Source organism: Rhagoletis pomonella, unplaced genomic scaffold, assembly GCF_013731165.1.
Source record: "Rhagoletis pomonella isolate Grant_MI unplaced genomic scaffold, Rhpom_1.0 Rhpom_scaffold_01703, whole genome shotgun sequence".
Lineage (NCBI taxonomy): Eukaryota > Metazoa > Arthropoda > Insecta > Diptera > Tephritidae > Rhagoletis > Rhagoletis pomonella.
Genome location: NW_023460257.1, coordinates 6,868 through 27,272, shown reverse-complemented (window position 1 = coordinate 27,272; position 20,405 = coordinate 6,868). Strand labels below are relative to the sequence as shown.

The window sequence follows — 20,405 nt, the reverse complement described above, 5'->3', positions numbered from 1 at the left end:
AAGTGAAATAATTGGGCGTCATCTTAGACAGGAAACTTACCTGGCAACGCAACGTAGAAGAGCGGGCCAAAAAAGGCCATTACCGCCCTCTACTCCTGCAAAACGGCTATAGGCAAGAAATGGGGCCTCAAACCACACCTAGTTCACTGGATTTACACAGTAGTGGTACGTCCTATATTATTCTACAGCGTCACAGTCTGGTGGACATCACTGGATAAATCGCTCACAAATTCTAAGCCTACAAAGGTTCAAAGGGCGGCATGCATGCTAATCATAGGTGCACTGCCATCCACACCCACCAAACCTATGGAAACACTTCTAAACTTTCTGCCCGTAGACCTTTTTGGAAAGCTACAGGCGAGCTACAATGCAGTAAAATTAAATTCACTGTCAATATGGAAAGACACTAGATTCGGTCATACCAAAATCCTGACCAGCTACCCCGACACATTCAGGTCCCCAGATTATACAACACAACCGATGGTGCTCGAGAATAAGTTCTCCACACGTATCCCTTCGAGGAAGGACTGGGAGGACGACTCGGTCTGGGGCCTCCAAAGTAACTCAACAGCCATATACACGGATGGCTCTAAACTAAATCTAAGAGTAGGGAGTGGGATACACTCAAAGGACCTCTCACTAGATCTCTGCTTTAGGCTACCAGACCACTGCAGTGTCTTCCAAGCGGAACTCGCGGCCATAAAGGAGGCTGCACTCTGGCTCATCGATTCTTCTCTTAATCTACCTTCAGTAACCATATACTCCGATAGCCAAGCAGCTATTAAGTCTCTGGATTGCTGCAAGACATCATCTACAACTGCTTTAGAATGTAGGAAAGTCCTTAACGATCTAGCTTCAAAATCTACTACTCACATCGTGTGGGTGCCGGGCCACAGGGACTTTCAGGGTAACTGTGCGGCGGACAAGCTTGCGTGGAAGGGAACCACCCTGTCGGGCGTCAACTCCTCTCATGCAGCGGACATACCCCTATCCACCTGTAAGACACGGCTCTGGACATACTACGTGGAGAGGGCAAACAAAAGATGGTCGGAAGAACACACGTGTGGGACGACTCGACAAATCTGGCCCAACTACGATAAGAAAAGATCCGACGCACTCATTCGGCTAGAACGGCCTGTACTAAGGCTGGTGAACGGTATAATTACGGGCCACTGCTTAATGGGAAGGCATGCTAGCAGAATGGGTTTGCCGGCTAATGATTTCTACATAACAGCGGCATAAGCGCGTTCAGACGTGTCAGCGAAAACATGCAGCTCTGTGAGCGACCCCGTCGGTCCTAGACCAAGCCAGAGACAAATTTTAAATTTGAAATTAACTTCAGCTCTGATCGATGCTCCAACCATTTTGTTGCAATGGAGTCGGGAATAAGGTCGTCGCCACCAACGTTATTGCTCCAAATCTCCTGGAACCACATCTTCGATCTTATCGTCGCTGGAGCAAGCAGTCCCAGCGGGTCGAAAAGCGTGCTCGCATCCGATAAAAAAGTTCTTTTTGTTAAGGCCGCGGGCGGTTTTTTCATGCTAATTGTGAACGTCAAGAAATCGTCCTCGGTGTTCCACATTAATCTCAAGGCGTGAACATCTTTACCCTCGACCAGATAGTGCGATATAGTCTTCGACGCGTTCGAAATATATTCGCTAAACTCGGCACAGATCGACGCCCACTTTCGGAGTTCAAAGCCACCTTGCCGGAGTATTCCGGGTACGTTTTTTTGCAAAAGTATCAGCTCTGCTTTGGAAGCTGTACCAGTGAGGAGGTCGTCCATGTAAAAGTTGTTGAGAATGACGAAAGCAGCTTTCTCAGAAACGTTCGACGAACATTTTGCGGTTTGTTGTAGCGATTTGACTGCAAGGTGGGACGCGGCCGCCACACCGTAAGTCACACGTAACATGCGATAATCCTGTATTGGCAAAGAGGGATCACGACGCCAGACAATTCGTTGTAAGTCTACATGTTTCGGTGATACGCAGACTGACTTTTGCGATGTCCGCGGTTACTGCGTAACGATGCGTTCTGAAGCGCGTTAAAATCGAAAACAAATCTTGCTGCATTTGGGGACCTACAAATAAGGCGTCATTTAACGAGTTTCCGGTGGTGGATTCAGCGGATGCGTTGAACACAACCCTCAGCTTGGTCGTGAGGCTGGACTCCTTTAAAACAGGATGGTGCGGCATATAAAACTTCTGGTTTGATGATTCTGGTGCAAGCTCCATATGTTTCATCTCGATGAGTTCCTGCATAAACTCATGGTAGCGCAGGCGTAAGTTTTCGTCTCGTGAAAGTCTTCTCTCAATTCTTAGTATGTTTCGAACAGCATTATTTCGCGAATCCCCCAAGGGAACGTCAGATTTTAGTGGCAGCTCAACTATGAATCGACCGTCCGGTGCTCTGCGGTGCGTTGCTTCGAAAAAGTCTTCACAATAACGCTCTTCATCAGTGAGATGGGTCTTTTGTGGTGCTTTTTCCAGCTCCCACAATCGGGTAAGCGCTCTATCCAGCTGTACGTCGCAATGCAGCGACTGCAGATGAGACGGAGCAGTTTCGATTCCGTCAACGCTGCCAAACAGTAGTACCTCACCTCTTGAACGACCTCCTTGCGACGACCCAATTTCAGTGATGAAAACTGCAGACGCCTTTCTTCGTAGGCCCAAACGTTGAACTAGCGCCTCGGTTTTAAAGGAGGCATGCGAGCCAGAATCGAACAACAAGCGAGCGGGTTGCCAGTTATCGGAAAAATCGCGTACTTTGACGAAGGCGGTTGCCAATAGTACCGTTATTTCTTTTGGTTGCGGCGAGTTTGAATTGGAATTCAAACACGATGAAATGCATGTGGGAGCAATGTATGCGGAAGGTTCACCAACAGGAGAAGCAGTTGCGTTTGGTTTTGCGGTTAGGGAGGACGGCATAGCAGCAGATACGTTGTTGACTAAATCAGCGGTTATTGTGACCTTAGTTGTAGAAGCGGTATTGTGTAGAAACGTGTGATGGCGTTGATGGCAAACCCTGCATGCGAACGCGCTATTGCATTTCGCTTTGTAATGGCCTGAGCTGAGGCAGTTCGTACACACGCGCGAGTCTCTAACGAATTTTGATTTACCGTTTGCGTCTAAATAGCGAAACTTCTCACAACTGTATATTTTATGCGGCCCATTACAATATGTACAACTCGAGCTGTTTTGGGTTTGCACTGCGTGAAAAACTTTTGTCGATTTGCTCTCTGAAGACGTTTTGCCTTTCGGAGGTACTGTTGTAGCTGACGAAGAAAGCATAGCCAGAGATCGACACCTGACTTCTAAAAATGTGGACAATTGTTCGAACGTTGGAGGCTCATCACTCACGAGTGATAGCTCCCACTGCTTTCGCGTCTCGAATGCTAGTTTGCTCACAACTTCGTATCAAAACTGCACTGGAAGACCTAAAGCCTTAAGTTCACGTATGTGCTACTGAAACGCGTCGAGCACTCTTTTAATTGCGTCAGCAGTATCACTAGCCGCACTATTAACATCGGCCATCGCTCTGAGATGCCCCTCAACAATCACACGCATGACTTTATTACGCGATTTTAATAAGTCCCATGCTTCTTCGTAATTAAACAACTTCGCTGATAGTGAAGCTTTTGTACATTTGACAATGCGGCGTTACAGTCAACTACCGAGGAAAAAGCGTCAAGGAAACCGATCCATTCTGTGGAGTCGCCAAAGAATGTAGGCAGCTCCATTTTAGGGAGCCGTATGCCTGCCGACACAGTTGTTGGCGCCGACGGATGCTGTGATTCTGCCCGACACTTCTGTACGCGGTTGAATTTAGCCAACGCCGTAGAAAACCATGCCTCGGCTTGTATACGCACATTTTCTTCAACTTCAGTATTGTCACTTCCACACGAAACTTCGACCGAAATCGCGAGTTTTAACGGAGCTCGACATTTTCCACTTTGCCTTTCCTGAGTCGTTCGTAGGACACAGTTCCGATATATGGCACTTGCAAAGGTCGATTGAAGGACGTAATAAAGGCCCGTTTACAAACAACTTTGGCGTTGCGTTGGCGTTGGCGTCGCTTCGACAGCTGACTATGAATACATGCATTTATATGAAAATCTCCACATAACCAAAGTTGGGCAACGCCAACGCCAACACAACGCAGAAAGATGGCCAGCTCGCAACTTTTCGCACGCGTCGCTCGGCAGCTGTTCCAAATAATCAAAATTATGTGATTTAACTTTCCTTTTTAATCAAATGCGGACAATAAATATAGTTTTTAATGCAATTACTGATATCAAATTTTGATTTATCTGCCGCTAGTAAGTTAATTTAGTGATCAAAGTATTCTCTGCTAAGCGTTCATTGTAGCAAGCACGGGCGTTACTCGCGCTGCTGTCAAAGCGACGCCAGTGCCAACGCAACGCCAAAGCTGTAGGTGGACGGGCCTTAAGTCTCGAAATTTCGTAAAGTCAAATGAAGGACGATTGTATCAATGCCACAGACGAATTTATGCTCTTTATAAGCTTTCTTTTTCACCAACGGCACAAACTGTTTGCTGATTTAGATTTGCAATTTAGCCGTCAATTATTACAACTTAGCTTTATTTACAGCCCTATTCTGTTGCCCTCACAAAAAATCACCACACTCACTATTGTGAGGTTTCTGACTATTGTGAGGTTATCCCTATGCTGGCGTAAATTCTAAAGCTCATACGCTCACAATTGTCAGGAAATTTATGATGTACGAATGAGACCCTCATAAGAGAAAACCAGCCGATTTTTATTGAGCAATTGAATTATGTTTTGTTAATTTTCGTTCGCTATCAGTGTCTGTGTTAAGTTTTTTTTTTTTTTTGCAACTAAAAGTATATTCAGTAAAGGCGGAGTTATTGCTTGTTTTTGCGGCAGTTTCGTAAGAGTTAGAGCAGGCACAAGATTTTATTTCCATACAAACTTTTGCACCAAGTTGTGGATTGTGAACTATGTGAAGTACTGGAGCTACTCCTGCTTTGTTATTTCTTTTTAAATTCGCCTAGAAAATAAATAAAATCAGTAATTATCAAAAAAATAAACAAATTGCAAAAATATTCACTTTTCCTGTTGTTCAGCATCCATCTTTTGTATTTATTTTATTTACGAAACAGCTGTTAGACAGCAAAATGCTTTTCACCTCGTGTGGTGATTTTTTTGAGATTTTTTCTTATGAGGTGTGTGCAAGAATAACCTCACAAAATAGACCTCACAAGAAATCTCACGAATTTTTGCTCACAACTCAGTTGTGAGGTTTTTATTAGAATAGGGCTGTTATTTAGCACGCAATACACTTACGTATCTTGTAAATTTTGATTTTTACAGGATGTGTATTTTTCGCTTAATTCTCGATTGCACTTTATTTAAAATCAAAATCACTAGAATTTTCTAGATTTTCGCTTATGCACGTTTGTATATATATGTGTTCGTATCATGATTCAATAATAAATGGTTTGCTCATTAGTGACATTAGAGTTTTAACACTCCCTTAGCTCCCTTACAAAAGCTTTGCACTCACACACGAACCTACACACAGTGCCTTGCCAAGGGAGCCGATTTTGTCAATAGGGAGCGAGAAAACTGTTATTTAACCCTAGAACACACACCCGGGTACAAATGTATCCACTTTCAACTTTGAAGTGTTGTAACTTTTGAACCGCTATACCTCTATACCGCTAACGGATCTAGGAAGATTATTTAGTTTTGAGTTCAAATTCAAAATTTGAACCAGATCGGACCATTGGTTCAGGAGCTACAGCCTTCCAAACACATTATATACGTAAACACACACCCGGGATACGTTTGTACCCCAATAGTAAAAATCCTCATAATAATAAAAAAAAAACATTTTTTATATTATTTTTTTATTTGAAAAATTAAAAATATTCATTTCACACATTATATTATTGACTTTTATTATAAAAAATTATAAAAATGCATCTTATATCTAAGGAAAATCATGGCAAATAGAGCAATTTGTTGATGTGACCGAATGTTCAAGACACATTGGCTTCTTACATTTGTCGCACAGCTTTCTGGTTTTTCTACGGCGTTTTTCCTCTTGTGCGTAACATAAATAGCAAGATCCGGACACAGGTTTTGGCGTGCGCGCTGCGGCAGATGTTGATGCTGCTGTTGACACCATTGATTCCACCGGTCGGTTGAAATATGCTTCAATAGCAATTTTAGTCGAAAAATTTCGCGTCACTTGACGATTTATGGCTCTGGCTTCAATAATGGGCATACACAATGCTTCAGCCAAGCTGCGCAGGATCTGCTTACGCTTGTTGTTTGTTCTCCAAGGCAACATAGGGTTATTCAAATCGTAGACAATGTAGGCTGCAAGAGCTGTAATGTCCAACATGTTGAAGAACATCGCTAGTGGCCATCGTTTTGTTTGTCTTTGTGTTGGATATTCCGCAAACATTTGGTCCATTCGATCAACACCACCTTTGGTACGATTATAATATTCAATTATTTCAGGTTTCCCACTGTCAGCTATTTCAGCATCATTATGCATGGTCGAAAGCAAAATTACTGCTTTATTTTTTTTTGGGAACATAAGAGCACATTGTCACATTATTTTTGAAGCCAAATGTCGTTGAACCAATTGTCCTGTTTTTGTTCTGCTTCATTTCTTGAGGAATATATGATTTGTTTTTGCGCAAAGTTCCAACGATCGTGAGTTTCCAGGTGAGAAGCAGTTCTGCAACTGGCAAGGTCGTAAACAAATTGTCCATTGTAATGTTTCGGCCACTTCCTTGGTATTTGGCAGACAAATCCTTCACCACTCGTTCGCCTTGGTTCGTTTCCCTACCAGTTTCTGCTTGGCCAGTATATATTTGTCCATGCAGTGGATATGCATTTGTGGCATCGCAAATCCACCAAACCTTGATACCATATTTAGCAGGTTTTGACGGTATGTACTGCGTAAACCGTGTGCGTCCACGGTAAGGAAATAATTGTTCATCAATCGTCAAGCATGAGCTGGGCTTGTAATGTGCAGCAAGATTATTGTTCATCATCGTCCACAACTCACTGATCGGTGCTGCTTTATCAGTTAGTAAGCGTGTTGCACGAGTGTTTTTATCGTCAAATCTTAGGAACCGCAATATCGAACAGAAACGGTTGACTCCCATTGTGGCGCGATATAAAGGATAGTTTTTGACGCTCCATAAATCTCGAACATGTTCTCCATTGCTATGGTTCGCACCAGTCATATTAAGTATGCCAAAAAATGCATACAGCTCTGTTATTGACACAGGCGTCCATGACTTAGGAGTTGTGTTTGGATGCGCATTGTTGTAAGCATTATAAGTTTCTTTTGCTAACTTATTTGTGTGGCGCATAATTATATCAGCCATTTCAACGTTCATGAAACATTTGAATGTTTGCTCTATTGACAACATTTCAGTGCATCTAGCTGGTCCAGAACGTTCTCTTATAATATTTTGTCTGAGTACCTGACGACTTACATTTGGTTCTTTCATCCACTCAGTACCATCACGTGCAACAAATTTTTCGGCACTAGCAGGTAATTCATTATTTTCTTCTACTTCTTCTTCTTCATCATCCTCATAGTCCGCATAATCAGGTAATACTTCTGCGGCACTTTGCGAAACTTCAGCATCGTCATCAGCAATTTCAATGTCATTGATTTGAATTTCTTCTTCATCTTCTGAGTCAAAGTCATAGGGAGCGTCATCGTCACAAATTTCATCAAATAAAGATTGTATATATGATTCTCGCTGTTCCTCAGTTAGCCTGCATAATAAAAAAAATTAGTATATGTTTACATTGTTGCTTATTTTACATTTTTTACCTTCTATATGCTGCACTTGATAAATATTCGTTTCTTCTTGAAGTCATTTCGTATCCAGTTATTTATAGTTTCAGTTATATTTATTTTCACTTATATTTTCACTTCTTACACTTTTGAGCACCAAAACAATAATGAAAATATCAACAGGCAGCATTTATAACAACACCTCGTGTGAAAACAACCCTTGCAGCTGCATATAAAATACAAAAACCAGTTATACCAGTGTATTTGCTACCTACGTACCCATACCTTGCGCGACCTTTTTGCACATATCTTTTGAACCAGGTAGAATATTTCAATGAAATAAAAACCAAAATGTGTATTCGTTGTTACTCTACAAGTATATTATTATAAATTATATTATTTTGTTTTGCATTTATCAGGACAACAACAAAAACAAAAATCCACTGTTGCATGTCCTGACTTTATTTGCCCATATCGCTGGAACCAGTAGGAATATTCGAATGAAACAAAAGACAAAATACTTGTTATATATTAAAATATACATTTCAAAAAAAAATCATAGAAATCGGTTGAATAAGCATTAAAAAAACCGCAAAATAAGGTCCCGGGTACAAACGTATCCCGGGTGTGTGTTTACGTGGTATTTTCTGGGTGTGTGTTCTAGGGTTAAGCAAACCTTTTATTATTGAATCATGTGTTCGTATTACACAAATGTATGCAAGCGGGATTAGCAATCCGGCTACGAAGGACCAGCTTGATGCGGCGGTTTACCTTCCAAATAAATGTCCAAATAAAACGCGGAGTATCTCGGAATTCAGTTCCTTTTATTTAGTTTACTCAAACTAATGAATCTAAATACTCAGGCGCGGGTTTTCACTAATATAAAAAATGCGGGTAAACCTAGCGAAAAGTTACTGAGCGGCGGCGAACGTGTAAGCGGGTCGAGTACAAAACGAATCCTCCTAAATAATAAGTTCTTATAAAACTAGTTATAGTTGAGTATTACGAACAAAGCAAAAGGAGGAATGTCGAATTACAATCGCTACGTTTGTGTAGACTTGTGCATTAACCCTTATGTTGTAATAATCATACCAAAACCTTACAATTAGCGTAACTGAACCCAACATGCATTTTTGCCCTGGTATTCAGTAAGCGGTCTTAAGTCACTAATACGGACTTTTGGTGGTGAATCATGGTGGAATAATAATAAGGTGTTGCCAGTAGCGACGTGTTTGTTGTAATTTTGACAAAATCGGTACGCTTATTTCCAATGATGCCTACTCACATATTTATACCAAAAAAACTTAAGGAAAATACTACTAGCACTACTCCTATTGCCGCCGATAAGTAAAGCTGAGTAGTATAGTTCCTATGTTATTATGTGACTTATGTATGTTAAATTAGCATTTCTGCTGTGCTCAAAAATAATGACATCTCTTTTCTGTTTTATACTGTTAAGCATATGTATGTAAAAGATATTGTATAATGCATATATTTAAATACACACACACATCATGTACACTTTGATTTACATAGGAATACAGCTTAACGGTTCTCATCAAATTCTATATCACGTCATGTCGTAGAAAAAGTGAAAATATTTGAAGTTGTACAGCACAGCAGAAAAGATGCAGAAATACACAAAAATTGTGTTTTATTAAAAACTGCTATCTTACGCAACAACTCCTTTTCATGATATCGCTCTAAAAGAAAGCGTTTGCATCACTGTTTTTTTTACCTCTTCTTCATTATGCATTTTCGTGTTGCAAATCTGAAACTCTGAGTTATAAATTATAAAATTGCGGTGTTTTCAATGAAATAAATAGTTTTACGTTTAGTAAGCAGTTTAAAAAATTAGTTAAGTTTATGCTAATGCTAGCTGTTGTGCAAGTAAAGTTTACGCCTCGACTAAAGTTTGGTATACAGAATTGGCTAGTTGAAAATTTTCCAAATAAAAAAGCTTTCGACCACTGCATTTGATCCAGTGAAACGTATTTTTAAGTAATTGGATACAATGCCTTTTAGTGCCCAGTGCATTTGCATAACAACCCACCACATTTAACTTTGTTTTTGGTACTTTATCCAGCCAGGTATACATAACTTTTATTTGCAAGTAAGGAAAACCTAATGTTTTCTTTTTCAGTGTTTTTGTTGCACGGTCAACCGCTTTTCTACCTCCAAGTTTGACCCCGAGAGCCACAATGACCGGTGAAAATTTTATGGAGAAAATGTTGCGGTCATCGTCAACCTCGCAATTGCCGGAAAGAGTTAAACAACTTTTATTCAAATGCCGAATGCATTTCCGCATTAAGGATTTAAATAAATCCTCAAATAACTGAGATGTGGTAACCAACAACATTTAGAACCCTTAATTATAAAATATTATTTTTAATTAGATCTACTCAAAACGATGGAACATCTTTATTTCGTTTAGCTGAATTCCTTTTTACAAGCTTTTATTTAACTTGCTCATCCCGCGGAAAAATCTAATCGATTTTATTTTTTCCTTGTAAGAAACAAGAATATCCAAAAAAGTCAGCATTGAGTTATGGTGCATTTACATGGTATGAAGCCATATGAACTGCTGATACGCTAAAATAGAGGGACTACATGTTCTAATGAGGAATTCAATGATATGGAGTGGGATGCATATAATACATTTTTTCATGTGAAAAATTATGGGGAGATACTGTAAACATACTGTTGAGATACTGTTAAGCATATGAAATTATAGCAAGTTGGATTTTCATACATCTTCTCATAGAAAGATAGAAGATACCAAGGAGCTTTTTTTCCATTTTGATGCCTTTTTTAACATAAAACCCACCGAAGAGGAGGAAAGCGGCAACTCCGCCATTCACATACATGTCAAAAGTAGGAATTTTAAAAATTAAAAACAATAAACAAACAATTTCAAAACAAAAAAATTCTTTGTACTAGATCTTTTTCAATAGAAGCAACTCACGTATGGTGGACAATAAAAATATAAAGCACTATGATAACAAGACATTACAAAAATATTAATGAGCTTTATATCACATTTAAGTAAAAATAAGCCTATATTTGTCAAGCTGGCAAAGAAATGGAAATGTGTATTTTTTGTTGTTTACAAAAAGACTTGTCAAATATACATACGGTGACCATATTAACCAACGTGCAATAAAGGACTTTTTTTAAAATGATTTGGTATTACGTACATACAACTTGTATGATAAAAGTACCTTGCCCCTATCATAGTTTAAATCAAATATTTACCAGTTAATTTTATTATTTATTTGTATAAGTTCCCGTGCTGTAGCGAAAAAAGAAGCCAAATCCTTTTCAAGGACTTCACCAGGACACAGTGGTGCGAAATTGGAATTTAATGTTCATAATCCACCGGAGCCTACAATTTTCAACCAAGTTTTACTAAACACCAAAAAAAAAAATATTTACTTTTGGTGAACATTTTTTTTATAATATTTCGGACTTATTTGTGTATTTTTTTGTTTTGGGAGAACCATACAATTGTTTTCAACTAGTTTTTGTTATGTAACATTTATTAACTGGAACAGGAGAACACATTTTCTTGAAAATTGCTACTTTTTCTGCATTTTGCACTACAAAATTTAATATAATAAAATAAAACTTCAGATATCAGGCTCAACTGGTCTCTTGCAAATATTGTAAGCTTTCATAAAAAAAAATTAATCAAATTAAGTGAAAAATTAAGGCTCCAGTAAATTTCGAACACTAAATGCCAGTTTTGAACCACTGTGCAGCAGCGGGTTTATTGTTCTTTTTCAGTAGAACTGAAAACTCGGCATGCAACACGATCCTGAGCACAGCTTTCCCTATGCTTTATAGATTGTAAATACAAAGATTAGCGTTTAAACAGAAAACCTTAATCATTATATTTTATATGGGTAATTTTTATTTTTGATATTCTGCATTTAAAAATTTACCTCTGAAAAGTGCAGAGCCGATTTAAAGGACAGTTTATGAAATAAAGGACAAAAGGCGTCCTTTATTTTGAAATAAATTATAAAGGAGAGCGGGTTAAAATAAAGGACTGTCCTTTAACATAACGGACGGATGGTCACCGTAAATATACATATAAGTCAAAATTATAGAAGGCATGTATACTTCTCCCTTTCATTTTTTCATACAGTTGATGCTTCTTTCTGGCATTTACAAAATGCACACTTATTTCGGTACAATATGATCGTAATGCATTTTCAATTCGAAATTGCCATTGTAGAACAATAAGTGCATATTTGCAAACTAATGCAAAGAATGGAGTGTCATATCTTAAATGGTTAGGAGAATGAACGAAACAAACAAATATTTTATGGTCTTATGTTTCCTTCAAACCCCATTGCTACTTTTTCCTACTCTTCCTTTTGTTTAGCGCTGTAACCGCTTAAGTTATATTTTTTATGATGTATTATGAAACGAATTTCCGTCATCCCTTGTCAAATTTGGTATAACCAAAAAGGTTATATTTTTAAATTTATATATGTGAGTTATTTTGAATGAGCATTTCTTCATTTGCTTCTGAATTTTGGGTACATTTTCTTATACTACCTCTCATTCTTTTTGATATTACATACATATATACACTCCGATGTTCGCGGTCGCACCTCTGTTGGTAATAGTAACCTCCGAGCGTATTTTGTCATGGAAACAGCTTCTCATAAAGATACAATTGGCGTTCGGAGTCGGCGTAAAACTGTCATTTACTTTGTGTGACAAAATCACGCACGCCACATATGGGAGGAGAAGCTAGGACAAACACTAACCTAACATATTGTGTAAGCGCCAATATGTATATCGTCGTTTAAAGTACAAAAGCGCGTATCGTGGTTCTGCAAAACCTCGAAACTGAAATTTGTGCCAAACAAGATATTTGGTCGCCGGAAGCTGCCGGCATCAAGCCCTTAGCCATTTATAATAAAATATCGATACTTAGACATAAGGAGAAGAGATAATTAAGTTTAAAAGAGAGAACCGTATTTAATTAGGACAAGTTTTACTCTCTACTATAAAATTTAGGCAACCTCACATACGAGGTTTTGCAATTTCTGGATGCGCGGTTTTGTACTTTAAACGACGATATGTAGAAGTATTGCATACATATTTTGGTGCCTTTTCAAGTATAAAATCCATTGAGAAACGGAAGAAAACGGCATCCCTATAATTTCAACTTATGCCAAACGTTTCGTAAACAAGCAATTCTGAATAAAAAATTGTTTTTCCACAAAGATGTTTAAATGGAAGCATTACAAATATGCAAAAATAGCAATCCACCAGGCTTTATTGGCAGTAGGTCCTTTTTAAAGCACATTTAACAAAAAAATAAGCTTCTAGTTTCGAAGCGAGCACAAAATACAATTTTTTTATTTGTTGTTTACAAAAAATACTTGCCAAGTATATAAGTCAAAATTGTTAAATATATATCGCTTTCATTAATTTTTTCATAGAGTTGGTGCTTCTTTTATAGGAAAATTCATACGGCTTATGAACAGATTCATACCATGTAAATGCACCATTAGTTTTCGAAATTAATAAAGGTACAAAAATACTTTAAACTTCCATATTATTGTAAAAATAGTACGAGAAACGGAGTAAAACGGGCCAAAATTTTTCCCCATTTTTTACTACCTTAAAATGCGTTGCCGGAATATGCGTACCGAAAAAGTGAGATTAATGGCTGTATTCGGTAACTCAGTCTCATCTCAAGTCACTAAATTTGAGACTATCAATTTGTGATTTTTTTTGCGACTTGAGACAATTTTGGTATTCAGTAAGAGAGAGTCACAAAAATTTCACCAAAAATGTGTGGTGAATACAAACAGAGACAATCAGCTGATAGCATGTTCCAATTGGGATGATAAAATAGTTCAACAAATATTCATTTATCGATTACATAAAAAAATAGGTTTTTAAACGCATTTTTAAAGCAAAATCGTACATTAGAAATATAAAGAATATGATAACTACAAAGAATTTATAAGAAAATGTTTAGACATTTGGTTTTATAGGCAATTTATCTGAATCGATTTTCTGGGAGAATATATAAAGGCCAGAAAAGTGAGCAATCGATTAATGCCGTATTCATCACTATGTGCATTCAACTAAAATGGCCGATGAAGGTAAGTAATTGTACATAAATTTAGTTTTTCTTATTTTGTTCAATTTCTTTGAAAATAAGGTATTTTTATTTTACAGATACAGAAAAGACAACGCGCACAAGCAAGGAGCAAATAGAGTGCTACCTGGCGTTTATGCGGAGCAACCCTGAGTTGCAGCTCAACAAAAATGACCCGACGCGGCCAAAAAGGATACAGGAGCTGTGGATAGAGCTAGCAGAGCAACTTAACGCTCTTAAAGGGCCGATACGCACTCCGAATAAATGGAAAGAGGTAAATCTTATATCATATTACCAAATTGTTGTTATAAGAGTTGGAACATTATTTGTATTTCAGTCTCTAGCCCATTGGAAAAATCAAGTAAGATCCAGGGCTAGGAAGGCAAAGGCCGATCGATTGGTGACGGGCGGAGGTCCCTGCTTGGAAGAGGCAGTTACGGAGAGGGACCAGCGGGCATTGGACACTCTTGGCTCAGTCGTTGTTGATGGGATGGCTGATATTCCAAATGTTGGTGCCGAGGTAATTGACACATACTGTTTTAGTTAATGATAACCTCACCTAATTTTTCTGCTATAACTTGTGACCTAGTAACGTAAATGTAGTGAAGTGGCATAGGCCGTCAATGTCATCAGGATTAAACTTCTTTACACTTTATCCGGTAACTTTGATAACACTGATGACTTTAGCCACCGTTGGCATGTCAAGCACATCCTTGTCCATGGTTTTAAGTGAAAAGCTTTTTTATCATAAAATAATACAGTGTAACTTAAATATGCATGTGCAAGGATTGCTCCTAGCAAATATTGTAACTTTCAGCAAGGATTGCATGTTGTCTCAGAAAATTTAGGTGATATTATAATTTTTAACGCACTGTACATATGTATGTATGTATACGCAAAAATAACACTTTCTTGATTTTTTAGACCGAAATACTAATTTCTTACGATCCCGGTAGTCCTTCTGTTGAATCAACGGACCCACTTAATGAGACTCCGGCAACTTCACTTCACCGAAAAACAACCTCGGATAAGATGTTCGGAGAAATGATGACATCTATCAAGGAAAGGAATGAGGAAGAGAGAAAATTCAGAGAACAATCTCTGAAATGCATGGAACACTTTTCCAATTCTATGAACAATATGGCCAGTGCAATATTGTCCTTTTCACAAGCCATGGCCAATAAAAACTCATAAAGTTGTCTACATACTTATGTGCATACGGTGAGTGACTAAAGTGTACACAAAACTAAGGGACCTATAAAACTGCATACCCAAACATTTTCTAAGCATTCTGATTAAAAAGTTCAAAAGTATGATGAAAATTTGCTGTCTTGTTTAATTTTGCATAAAGTTCTAAGCTTTGATTGGTTTTTGTTTACTATAAAATATGTTTTTATAAATTGTTATCACAAAATATTTAAGATGAAAAAACATTGTGAGTATTGCGAATAATTAGTTTTGAAAACACTTTTGTACTTCACCGTATGTTTTTATTAAATTAAAAACTTAAAGTTACCTGCTCACATACATTGAATTGAAGTCTGAAAAAATACCTCTTAACATACATACATATATCTGTATGTTTTTATTGAATTAAATAGCTGTAAGCTATGGATATACAGTATTGGACATATCTATAGAACAAAAATTCCTAAAAATAATTAAATAAAGATAAGTGGCAAATCATATAACTTAGCAAAGGGGGGGAGGGGGGGGGGGGGGTTTCTATAGATATGTCCAATACTGTACATATTTTTCATTAATTAACAGTGTACATACATATGTATGCTTTTATTGAAGTACACTCTACATACATATGTGTGCATCTTTTTGTTGAACTTAAGGCTGAAAGCTGTTTTTTTACGTAGATATGTAAGTTTTTTTATTAATTAAATTTCTGAAAGCTATGGATAATAAAGCTGTTTTAAAACGCATTTGATTTCAAAATGTATTCGATTTTATTCCAAAATGTTTACATATTACTTATCACTAATTATATGTAGGCATATTTTGATATAGATACATATTTATATAGATATATACTAGTGGTCAACTAATTAAGTTAACGAAATTTTGACCAGTTTTGCCTATTTTTCTTTTGTTTATTCTTTAAAAAATTCAAATAGTTGAAGTTTTATAGTTTTGTACAAAGTTAGAACTGCGGATTTGTGTGGTGCGCTTTATAATGAGCTACATTTTTAAATAAACAAAAGAACAATAGCCAAAACTGGTCAAAATTTCGTTAACTTAATTAGTTGACCACAGTGTATATGTATGTACATACATACATATGTACACTATACAGCGTGGCGACGAATAACTGTTACCCAGATTTTTTGAGAAATAAAAGGGTCCTTTATAGATTTTGCGAAAAAAGCATTTTATTGTTAATTTTCCACAGATTTTACTTTAGCTGTATTAATCAGAAATTTTAATCTTTATTTACATTTGCCAGCAGTGTAAATTTTCCAGGTGCATTTTTTCTTCGGCTTTGTATAAAAAAGACAAAAAAAAGAAAAACTGTATAGGGTTGGTCGAATGAATGGCCGTCCTAGTCACCAGTTCAGAGTCTATTCGATTCTTGGGTATGAGGCCTTATGTTGGACAGAAGGGGGAGTACAAGGGACTCAAAATGGAGAAAATTAGCCTATGGTTACAGAAGATATGGAATAAACTAACCGACGAAGACCTGCGCGCCAAATGAACTTTTCGCTCAAAGTTTACACTGGTGGCAAATGTAAATAAGGATTAAAATTTAAAAAGTAATTAACACAACTTAAATAAAATCTGTGGAAAATTAACAATAAAATCAGACAGGTTCTGCAATTCTCTTCCGAGTGAATGTCAACCCCTACCAATTTGAATTCAAAGCTAACTTGACGGAAATTCACTCGGAAGTGCATTGCAGAACCTGCCGGGATACTTTTTTCGCAAAATCTATAAAGGACCCTTTTATTTCTAAAAAAAACCTGGGTAACAATTATTCGTCGCCACGTTGTACATCATAAATGAGCACAATTTGTACAACTTCAGACACATGCAAATTCAAAATTTATGTTATTAATGCGTTTAGGCAACTTTGACGTGCCCTTCTGCCTTCAGAGTAATGCTCCGTTGATTGTATTGGCGTGTTCATGCCCACACCATCGGGAGGGGAGTCTTCTGGCAGCATGGTTTCTTCTGATAAAAAAATTCGTCGTTTTTGCAGTATGTTGTGAAATATTGCGCATGTGTAAATAATAAATGCGGCATTTGTGTGGGTATATTTGAGCACACGCTCTTTGGATAAACACCTAAAGCGAGACTTTAGGACTCCAAATGCGCGCTCTATCGTATTTCTTGCCTTAATATGTACCGTATTGAAAAGTTCTTCATTAGCAGATGAAGGGCTTGGTATTGGCGTAAGAAGCCATGGCTCTAAAGGGTAGCCCGAGTCGCCCAAAAGCCATTTAAAGGCTCCAGAAACATGCTCTCTGATCAGCTTAATTCTTACAGGCGATGTTGTCCATATACCGGCGTCGTGGCATGAACCAGGAAATCGTGCATTTACGTTCCGAAAAATTAGCTCTTCGTCACAAATCTACGAATAGGGTGATTTTTATTAAATATTGCAATGTGTTGCTAGCTCAACCATGCGTTTTTTATACTTACAGCTTCAACGTTAATGCTGCAATATCCCTTCCTGTTCATGTATTCATGAGGCACTACCCCAGCGGTTGAAGATGGCGGAGAAATTATGGCGACATGTGTGCAGTCAATAGCACCTATTACACCTTTAATAGCGAATTTGTTGTGAAAACTGAAAATGTTGTATAAATTAAATGTTAAATGAATGTATATTTCAAAATGTGTACAGAACTTACCCCCTCTTAATGCTGTTGTAGTGGTCAGCCGAATTGGGAAAACTAATTTCAACATGTTTATGTTCAACAACCATCCTGCATATCTGTTTAATGTTTCGCGAGACGCTTGGTGGACTCATTGCGGCAAAGTGGCTATTTCCTATGCAGCTTTGGTAGGAGCCATTCGACAGGAAATATAGTACTGAAATAAACTAGATTGAAGGCAGTAATTAGTGAAGCATATGTATCTTTTTGTATGGGCAGTATCCTTACTCGAAGCTCCAACGGAATTCTAGATTTCCGATTGTAGTTGTCGTGCGGTTTTAATTCTTGGATAAGGTCCCAGCACAACGACTTCGGAAATCTAAGAAATCTGCTGAAAATCTCCTCCTGCAGCAAAAATGGATCCTCCGTATCACGCAAGCTTGCCAGAATTCGCCTGCGGACATTCCTAGATCATAAGCAAATTTCCATTTATATAATTGTATTTACTAAAAATTGTGGGTAATATTTTGTTATTTGCCCACGAGTTTTGGGTAAGTGGGCGGAGTCATACCTGCCCATCGAACTCTTAACCCCTGGGGATCCATTTGCAAATGGAATAAAATTAGCAGTTTGACACGGAAAATGTTAACTAGGGTTACGCCGTCCACAGTATTTTTGTGTAGAACCTCTTTCCGCGCTGGTGGCCTTCGGCTGCGCTAAAAAAATAAGCCTCATCAGTCCAACTCCGGCTACGCGATCCACAGAATTTTGCGCACAATTCACAAAACGTGCATATTTCAAACCGAATTTTTCAATAAATTGCTCGGAAATTTTAGAGCTTCGTTTTAATTTAGACCTTGGACACAATAATCTGATATCGTTGGGTAAATAACTACACAGTACCCAAAATTGGGGCTACACAAATATTACCTCGCTTCATTTTCACGTTTTTTTAGGATAAAATAGAAAGCAATTATCTCTTCCTCCATAATTTTCCTTTGTTTGATTGTATATTTTCGTTTTGTGACCTCTTGAAAACCAGCTGACAAATTAGTGACTTTTTTTTAGCCTAGAGATGTGAGACAGCTTACTGAATACCAATTAGTCTCAAAATCGATTTTCACCACGAAAAGTCTCTATTAGTGACTAGAGACAGCTTACTGAATTCAGCCATAAGTTACTGACAACACCTTGTATTATTCCACCATGGTGGTGAATTAGGATTTTGAGACTATTTGGTATTCAGTACGCTTTCTCACGTCCCTGGTCTCAAAAATAAGTCACTAATTTATCAGCTGGCTAAAAGCAGGTCACAAAAATAAAAATATGGAGGAAAAGATAATTTATTTCCATTTTATTAAAAAAAATCGCAAAAATGAAGCGAGGAAATTTGTTCAACAGACATTTCATTAGGAAATAAACCAAAATTCTTTAATATCATACAAATCCATTGAAAAAAAATTATATTTTTTCGTTTGTAAAACATTTAAATCTAAAGATTATTCAAAAAAAATTAAACTAATAAAAAAATAAAAAATCCTCTACGCTCGAGGAGGACTCGAACCCGGACACTCTCGACCGGCAGCCTAATGCTTTGACCATTCGTCCATTGCGTCTCTTTGGGTGGCGCGGGCAAAAGGCATATATAAACGCTATCAGTTGACTGTCTGTCTTTGTTTTCACCACACATTTTTGGTGAACTTTTTTTTGACTCTCTCCCACTGAATACCCAAATCATCTCAAGTCACAAAAATAGTCACTCATTGCTAATCTCAAATTTAGTGACTTGATATGAGACTGAATTACTGAATCCCAGGGTAAATGCAGCAAAAACGCTTAGAATTAGCTGCATATTTCGGGATGGCCCCGTGCATGGTAACTTACAAAGGTGTTGTTTGTTTGTTCCAACCACTTTTCGGTAGAAAATTTTCATTCTTGGGACGGCATACCCAATCTAAGGGTCTGATTATGCATACTGCGCATAACTTCGCACAACCATTTGTACCAGTGCACTAAAAGTGTAACTTAAGAAAATGTGAAGCCAAATCTAAACTCAACAGATCGCTAAGTTTTTAAAAGTTCTGCTAATTTCTGGGTAATGGAATACATACAAAAAACATACAAAGTACATACGAAATTACAGTTTGAAGTTTATGCGAAGTTGTGCGAAGTTATGCGAAGTATGCATAATCAGACCATAATAGGGCAACCTAATATTCACGCACGGCGGCAGTTTACTTTAAAAAATTTCTCATGCACATACAACTTGTATGGGACCAACCGAAATTGACCGGCGTGCGTAAAAAGCTAACTCAAATTACAAGATTTGTGTTGCGTGACATTTTGATTTGACGTTTGGGCTCAATTGAAATTGTGGCACGACTATGAATTAAAAATTTGGAAGAAATGCAGAATAGCTCCCATATAATAAAATTGTAAAAGGGCTATGTCTGTACATTATTGATATTAAAGAAAAATTAATGTGGGGGCTCTTTATTAGAGCACCACAAGCCAAATCAACCATTTTTAGAATTTTTGTCTGTCTGTCTGTATGTTTGTTCGCGCATCACCCGAAAACGAATGCATAACTTTGAATGCAGTTTTCACCGATGTATTGCTAGTGGTAACTTAAAA

General features: G+C 37.6%; 2 protein-coding genes across 2 annotated transcripts; one reads left to right on the top strand and one right to left on the bottom strand.

Annotated features, from left to right (window-relative positions):
* The first annotated feature begins 13,852 nt into the window (after nucleotides 1-13,852).
* LOC118752633 lies at nucleotides 13,853-15,155 on the top strand. The gene is made up of 4 exons (XM_036487520.1): nucleotides 13,853-13,948; nucleotides 14,025-14,218; nucleotides 14,282-14,464; nucleotides 14,869-15,155. The coding sequence occupies exons 1-4, from the start codon at nucleotides 13,936-13,938 to the stop codon at nucleotides 15,136-15,138; spliced, it is 660 nt and encodes a 219-aa protein (XP_036343413.1). The 5' UTR covers nucleotides 13,853-13,935; the 3' UTR covers nucleotides 15,139-15,155.
* Nucleotides 15,156-16,867: 1,712 nt separating this feature from the next.
* Nucleotides 16,868-18,833, bottom strand: LOC118752632 (putative nuclease HARBI1). Its single transcript, XM_036487519.1, has 5 exons — nucleotides 18,702-18,833; nucleotides 18,060-18,237; nucleotides 17,808-17,998; nucleotides 17,596-17,743; nucleotides 16,868-17,524 (listed from the first exon to the last, which is right to left on the bottom strand). The coding sequence occupies exons 1-5, from the start codon at nucleotides 18,758-18,760 to the stop codon at nucleotides 16,997-16,999; spliced, it is 1,104 nt and encodes a 367-aa protein (XP_036343412.1). The 5' UTR covers nucleotides 18,761-18,833; the 3' UTR covers nucleotides 16,868-16,996.
* Nucleotides 18,834-20,405: the final 1,572 nt, after the last annotated feature.